The sequence below is a fragment of the Pseudorca crassidens genome, chromosome 16, assembly GCF_039906515.1.
Source record: "Pseudorca crassidens isolate mPseCra1 chromosome 16, mPseCra1.hap1, whole genome shotgun sequence".
In the NCBI taxonomy this organism is placed as follows: Eukaryota; Metazoa; Chordata; class Mammalia; order Artiodactyla; family Delphinidae; genus Pseudorca; species Pseudorca crassidens.
The window spans coordinates 33,259,114-33,266,667 of record NC_090311.1 but is presented as its reverse complement, the minus strand read 5'-3'; the positions used below and the strand labels follow the sequence as shown (position 1 = coordinate 33,266,667).

Here is a 7,554-nt window from a genome sequence, read left to right as displayed (position 1 = left end):
TGGCATCCTAAGTGCTCTAACTGAACCCTCACTGCAGCCCATCAGGCAGACACTGTTTCCCCATATTGCACAAGAGGAGAGTGAGGCTCAGAGAAACTACACAACCAGCCCCAAATCATACAGCTAATTATATCTGAGCAGAAGTTTGAAGTAAAACCAAGACACTGGTACCAAAGCCTTGATGCCTTTTTAAGATGATAAACTGAGGCTCCTAGGAGCTCCTGGGAAACTGAGGCACGTGGCTTTGTATGCAGCTATACGTTAGTGTTCACAAGCGCTGCTAATGGCGTGGGACACTGGTGTCCTGCCCCAGACCCAGCTACTTCCCCTTTCCCGCACACTGTAGGTAGGGGCGCCATGATCCGTCTCCTGATTCCCCCTGGGAAGCCCATGGCCTCTTCTCCTGCAGCCTTTTGCCCACAGCTGAAATAAGAAGTGAATTAGGTGCCAGAGACAATGAAGGGCTGGGGGGGCGTTTCTTAGAGCTCACCCCAACCCATGCCTCTTGGGCGTCTCAGACCAGCTCGGGGTAAGCCCACCCCCCCTGCCCGCCTCCAGGGCCTGGGGCTGCCTGAGGCTGGGGTCACTGGCCTGGACTAACCTACACTCACCTCTTTTGGCCTCAGTAGTTAAGGCCTTCCTGGGTTAATGGGGAAATCCCTTTTTTCAGGAAGTTAAGAGAAGCCACATTCATTAATAATGGAGGTTAGGCACTAGAACAGGCCAAAGGTCATAAAGAGCCGGGAGAGAAGAACCCCTCCCGGTATATAAAAAGTGCATCCTACCCAGCCACCTGCAGAACTCACGTCAACACAGACGCGAACACAAATAAAAACCCAAATCACAGGAAATAGGTGACTATACATATTTTAATAAATCAAAGTCTGGAATCCTAATCCTCAAATGATTCCTTAGAAAACTCCAGGGAACACAGACATTTGAGTGCAAAGAGATTCACTTATCCCCACACATATTTCTACCTGTACTGAATGTTTTATGTTTACGTGGGGGAGGGGAGGGGAGGGGAGGGGAGGGGAGGGGAGGGGAGGAGAGCGGTGCAAACTAAACTCTAAGAGTTGAAGGCTGAGTGAGTTAATAGGAAGTTTCCTAATGAAACGACACCCTCCGTGTTGCTACAAAATATTTCATTCTGATTCGCCATCACAGTAACCTGAAATGTAGAACAGAAAGATATTAATGACAGAAATATGGAGCTGGTGTTAAATGTAGAGAGTGAATATTCGATGACCTTAGGGCTCGGCTTTGTTCAAATGCTTCTTGTAAGGTTATAGCTAGATATGGCTCTAATTCATAAACATCTTCAAGGCTTTCTGAAACCCTCTGAATTTCTCTGGGGGTGATGGGGTGGGCCCCAGAGCATAGGATCTCCTGTATCAAAGTGCTGTTTTTTACCTGTCTTAAATTTGCCTCACTGCATTTCACAGGGATGTGGGTATGTCCTCCTGTTGCAGGAAGTGAGGGCCAAGTCAGCCTGACCTCAGCTACTCTGTTAGCAGTTTTATAGAGTGTTCACCATGTCCTGTGTCATATGTCACCAGGCGGTGCCACAAGGGGCTTCAGAGTCACAAAACCACTCTGGTTTGCATCCAAGTCAGCTATCTATTGAAGATCTTGGGCAACCTTCGTAATCTTTCTCAGCCTCTGTTTTCTCATCTTGTAGAACGTGGATAATGAGAATACCTACTTCATGAGGTGTCTCCAGGACTAAGTGAGATAAGGCAGGCAAAGGGCTTGGTGTGGAGCCTGGCTGGGGTGAGACCCTGCCCTACACTTAGGCTGCCCCCGGGTGAAACATCAAAACCTGATTTCTTTACTTGCTTGGTCTGCATTCATATCTGTTTGGTGTAGTGTGGGTTAGCTAGTTAGGTGACCAACAGAGAAGTTCGGTTGTGTCCCTTTTCCCCACAATTTAGCATTACCCTGTTTGGATTTTGAAACCCAGTTTCCCATGGGAGTGAGTGTCTATTCAAAATAAAATGTGCACTTTCTTCCAGAATATTACTGGCTTTTAAGTCAAGGTCAGACAAGAGTAATATCCATAAAAAGATTCAATGGGTGTTCCAGGGGATCTCAAAAAACGTAAGTGAGGAAAACCAGCTAGTCAACTTACTGGATATTTAGTTCCATATCAGAAAAAGAGCATTTGTTGAAATCACTCTCTTTTGAACTTGCTATGGTGATGTCTCTCTTTAAGTTGTTTTTACACCAAATGCCACATTCAATGCCCAGCTCTTCACTGGGGCCACTCAATTCCCCAGACAATATTAATCTAGTCAAAATGGTTTTTTGGGTAGTGCAGCCAGGAGCAAAATCATGTGACCACAGACTGAGCCTAAGGCGGCAGATAAAAAGGAAGCGTCTGTCCCCTGCAGTTTTACTTAATTAAAAGTGCCAAGGTTTTGGAAAAAGGCTTTTGCCCACTCCTTCTGCATCGGCCCCATGATAAGGCCAGTGAAAGATCTGGTCAGGAGGGATGAAGACGGGCTCAGAGGGGGCTCCCAGGACGCCCTGTCTTCTCTCGCATGCAGATGAAATGCATCTCAGGGCATGCAGACCCGGGGACCCTTAAGGGCGAGCAGCCGGTGCCCTGTTCCCACACAGCACTCACCATTGTGAGCGATCAGCCGGTACTGCCTGGCCAGGCACAGCTCCTCCTGCCTCTGCCTCACGATTCTCTGCACCTCCGGGGAAAAGCCGTTCAGGTCACGGGCGAACACGAAGGAGTAGCTGTCAGCGCAGGTACCATCGAGGTTCAGGAGGCGGCAGGAGTACTGCACAGCATAGGTGTCATAGTCCGTGTCAATGATCCAGTGGTCATCGTCTGCAAGGCAGAAAGCCATGGGGCCACTACATCTCCCTCCGCCACTCAGATGTCAAGGAAACTTACTGCCTGGCCCCGGAAGCCAGCCACTTCCCAAAACTGGATTCAGGAGTTAGGAAGCAGGAGACTACAGAGAATTTTGACAGCTCTTAGAAAATTGGGACCATGAGAAAGGATCTTGTCCTTTACAGGAAAAAATACTGGAGTCGGTGGTGGGGGGAACCTCATTCACTTTAATAATTCTTTCTCTCCCTGATGATAAATGTGATCGTATCTTTCCAAAGAACAATCGAGAATGTGGACCCATCAAAACCACAGCCTAGACCTTTCTACTGATGTCTCCTCCATCTACTCTCTGACAATATCTTGTGCCTTTGTGGCTGATATTGATGGCCACCAACGTATGTCACCCCCAACAGCAGGATGAATCCTTGGCACTGATCCGTATCAGCTAGTTCCCGGCCCTCTCACTATCCACACTGCTCTCCTGCCTCTCAGTCCACTGGATGATCTGGTTCATGGCTTTTCTGGCTCCACCCTAATTCTGGCTTAGTAACCCGACTCACTTCTCCAAGCTGGCAAAAGAGGGTATGTTCTGCCTTGAGGGCACAAGATGCCTACCCTCTGACATCAGATATTCTTTCTTAGAGCTCATACTCTTCAGAGCTCTCCTGACAGAGGCAGAGCTGAGCCCTTGAAGAATTTAGACTATATTTCTTCCTAAGACTGGGATGTAAGCCATGAAGCATAAGTGTAAACAAAGGTGGTACTAACGTCAATAAAGACAGGATGGGGAAACCACGTTAGTAAGAATGTATGTGAGAGGTTTGTCATGGAGAAACAACAATGTGGATATCCAAACACTTCACATTTGGTAAAATGTGTCACATCTCTGCTTAACATTCTTGTTGATGTATAACCATGACCAAGACTTTCTGAGCACTTAGTTAAGTATCAGTCACTGTATGGACACTTTCTGTGCTTTCTCAATTATTTTTCACAACGACCTGAAAGTGCACACTATCATCCCCATTTTCCAGATAAGGAAACTGAGGCACAGAGAAATTAAGTAATTCACCCAGTATCACAAAGAGCAGGACAGAACTGAGTTTCAGTCTGACTCTGGAGCCCCCATACCTAACCTCTACACCACGCTGTCTCCAGGCGATAAATAAACTGGGGGCAACAGGGGATAAGAAACTAGAAATGCAAAGCCTCCGTGTCTCCATTTCACACCCAGGTCATGAGGCAAGTGATGATCTCTGCTCTATGTCATGTTCTGTGCTGCAGGAACGCAGGGGAGCCTGGATCCCCCAGCACTAAGGGTGTAGGGGAGATCGCTAATCCTCGCCTAAGTCACCTCTGGGTGTGCCTCTTGGCTCTGAGAACCCTGGGAGTCCCTGCGTAGAAGGGGCTCAGCCCAAACCCATGCCCTGTAGGAGAGCTGCACAGCGGTGGGTGGTGAGGCCCCTCTTCAGCCCACTGCAGGCCCGCCAGGAGGAAGACTGAGCCACCCCTGAACCTCCCAGGCTTTCCCATGGGGAATGTGTCAGACACCGGGATGTGGGGGTCAGGGGAAGCCATACGACTGCTCGGCGGTGGCCATGCTTGTCTGTTTGATAAGATGCAGATTCTAAAAATTAGTAACCTTGTGCCCCGTGGTACTGAGTTTTGTAATCCATTATCAGAAGAGTTTATCTTTTACTCTAAATGGATCACTTCTGGAAGTTTCGCTGCGTTATTTGAAAAAATCTTTATTACCTCTAAGGATAAAAGCTTTTTTCCCCTCGTTGAATAGCAACTCCATATGTACAGTGTAAATCAATACTGAAGATGCAATTCGATAAAAAAAAAAAGTAAAAACTCATCTAACACAACTGTAGAGGAAGTCAAGGTGTGCGTGCCCCGTGTAGATGGGCTGCATGAAAGGACACTTCTGCCCTGGCTCACCAAGCTAAGAGTCCCCCTGAACAGCCCTCTGGGGCCTATCTCCCAGGAGAGTTCCAACAGTAGTCTGTAAAACTGTAAAAACTGGTTTGTATTAGGAGTCCCTGCTGTTCAGGGCCACCTAATCCTGACCTGGGAGCTGGAACCCCTGGCTTCTGACACTGGCTCTCACAAACTTGTTGCATGACCTTGGACAAAGCCCTACCTTCTCTTGACCTCAGTTTATTCATCTGCATGTTGAACCCCCTTCACAGGGTTAACTCTCCATCTCTGTGGTTCCATGATATGTCCCCTGTGGCCTGCATTACTCTCTAGGTACCAAGTAGACTGCAGATTTGAAACTTAGGAGAAATGAGGAAAAAGTGGAAAGAGCATGTACATGTATGCTCTCGAACATCTACGTCAGGCTGAATTTTAGGATGCTCTTCTGAGAGTTCTTAACACCCTGCTCCCCATGTGAGTTTCAGGGCTTGGGAGAAAGGGAAGAGGTCACTGTCACCCAGAGCACTGTGCCTGGCTCAGAATCTCAGCAGTGGCAGGTAGGGCACCTTGGAGTGAGTCAACCCTGTGCATAAATGCTCCCTGCGTCCTTGGATGAGAGTCTCTGAGCCTCTGCTGGGCCCCTAGTAGTCAAGCTGTTTCAGGGATTCAGCCTAAAGAAATGGAGGAAATGCAAAACCAGGTTGGGTGGTGATGTGAGTTGGGTCTTGAGGAGGTGGGTGGTCTAAGCATGGAGAAGGCCACACCCCCTGGCACACTGGCCTTATGGGTAAATGGCAGGAGGAGGTCACGTGACAGGCCCAAGAGCCTTTTGAGCTTGGGCCAGGTTTTTGAGCTGGGGGATGGGGTGGGCGCAGTGAAGGGGCCTGGCTGCTTGCAGTTTCACCCCTCTAGCTTTAAGCCCTGCTGAGAGTTCTGGTTGCTTACAGACCGTTCTTCCCAAGGGTGCCACTAGAGGAGAAACCCAGCCTTTTGGCTAGGTATGTCTCCCATCCTCCAAGACAGTCCCACTAAGCCGACTACTTACTTCCTTTCTGGAGAAAGGACGCTACGCCCCAGTACTTCATCTTGAACTTGGCAGGGTCCTCGGTGTCTGTGAAGGTGCCCAGCATGTCTGCGCACAGGTCCCAGCTACTGCAGAAGCCAAGGGGATCATGAGCCAGGCTGGGCGAAGGGCTCCCTGCATCCCACCCCGGGTGCTCCCGTCCCTCCCCAAACAGGGTTTGGTGCTCAGCCCGGGGGACCCTGCAGCGCAGAGCGCAGCCCCCCATAGGTCACTGACTTAAAGAGACGGACTCGGCCCTTGGCCGTGGCTGTCATGTGGCCATTCTCGTTCATGAACTGGGCGACGATGTTGTCCTGCAGAAAGAGGCCCTTGGGGTCCTTCTTGGCCATGGCATACCAGGTGCCGGAGAACTGGGGAAGGGAGTAGAGCAGCGTTTGGTGTCCGGGAGCGCATGGCCGGCCGCCGGTAAAGGGGAACGGGGCGCATCCGGGACGCAGATACCTACGCGATCCTTGTCGAAGTTCTCTTTGACTCGGAAGCTGCTCACCCGGCAGTCGCGCTCCGCCCGGACGCTGCCCAGCGCCGCCAGTAGCACCAGCGCCCACACCCACTCCATCTTGCTCAGGAGTCCGCCCTGAGGGAACCGCGCGCCGTGAGCGCCTGGCGGCCGGACCAGCCGACGCGCCACTGCCAGTCCCTAGACCCCATCCCGCCCGCGCCGAGCCCTCATCCCGCCGGCCCCCGGTCCCCCATCCCTCCTGCCCCCGTACCCCCATCCCGTTCATCCCGGCCCCCCGTCCCTCCCGCGCCTGCCCCCCCGGTCCCGCCGGGCCGCCGCTCACGGTCGGGAGCTGCGCTCAAGCCTGGTCGCGGGTCCGGGCGCGCGTGGAGCTAGGGAGGCGAGCTGGGGCCGCCCGGCCGCATTATATAAAGCTCCGGGGGGAGGGGGTCGCGCTTTCGTAACTGCGCGGGATGAAAGACCGAGGGGGAGGCGCCGGGGCCGGCGGGCCAGGACTTGCATAACGCGCCCTGACTCACCGACGCCTGGGCGCGGGGAGGGTGCCTTTGGGCGAGAGCCTCACCTCCAGCGCCGCCCGGGGCTTGTGGAGCTGCCGCGTGGGGTGGCCTCGGCGGAGCCCAACTCTCCGGCGGCGGCGAGCCGCGGGAACCAGCCCTGGCCTAGTTACCCAACACGGGTGCCAGCTGCGGCCTGGGGTGGCCTCGGGGCCCAATTTCTCTGGCCGGAGGCTCAGGTCGGTCTGGCGGGAAGACCGTGGCCTCCCAGAGCGAGGGGCATCTGCGGTGCTGCCCGGTGCGTTAGTGCCTGGGCCGGGCCGTGCGCAACTGGCCCCTCGGCCCTCTGAGGGCTACTTGTGCAGCGGTCTGGGACTGTTTCCGCCGAGTAGTTTTTCATTTTATAAAGGATGTCTTTTACTCTCTTTCAGGGGAGTTGTGGTGCTCTCTGGATCAATATTTGTTCTTTAGTTTCAACATCTTTAGAAGCATTAAAACCCTCCCTGTTAAATATTCTCCAGAAACGCAACCCTGGTCAGGACAGGAAATATTTTAGCAACCTCGGTGGTCGCCTACTTACTCTGTGACACTTCACTCAAGCCACTTGGAAACACACCTACCAATTGTTTATGCTGCAATTTTATTTCAAAGCCAGAATGGAATTTTGTTTTGTTTTCAAAACAGCAAAGGTGAATTGACTGAGGAGAGGAGAAGAGGGGGAGGTGAACAAACTCTATAACGTCAA

General features: G+C 51.9%; 1 protein-coding gene across 2 annotated transcripts; it reads right to left on the bottom strand.

Moving 5' to 3' along the window:
• Window positions 1-851: 851 nt before the first annotated feature.
• Window positions 852-6,795, bottom strand: RBP4 (retinol binding protein 4). Of its 2 annotated transcripts, none has more exons than XM_067709970.1 (6): window positions 6,638-6,795; window positions 6,301-6,429; window positions 6,072-6,205; window positions 5,817-5,923; window positions 2,630-2,842; window positions 852-1,171 (listed from the first exon to the last, which is right to left on the bottom strand). In XM_067709970.1, exons 2-6 carry the CDS (start codon window positions 6,409-6,411, stop codon window positions 1,146-1,148), a joined length of 591 nt encoding a protein of 196 aa, XP_067566071.1. In that variant the 5' UTR covers window positions 6,412-6,429; window positions 6,638-6,795; the 3' UTR covers window positions 852-1,145. The 2 variants fall into 2 exon arrangements, with proteins under 2 accessions (XP_067566071.1, XP_067566072.1); XM_067709971.1 differs by having other exon boundaries at window positions 5,817-5,920.
• Between the last annotated feature and the right edge of the window lie 759 nt (window positions 6,796-7,554).

Bases quoted from the DNA above. Each gene is read 5' to 3' on its own strand.
- RBP4 (XM_067709970.1), bottom strand. From the start codon at position 6,411: ATGGAGTGGGTGTGGGCGCTGGTGCTACTGGCGGCGCTGGGCAGCGTC. The intron at 6,206-6,300 runs GTAGGTATCTGC...TCCCTTCCCCAG, and splicing joins AGAACTTCGACAAGGATCGC to TTCTCCGGCACCTGGTATGC. The intron at 2,843-5,816 runs GTAAGTAGTCGG...TCTGCCTTGCAG, and splicing joins GTCCTTTCTCCAGAAAGGAA to ACGATGACCACTGGATCATT.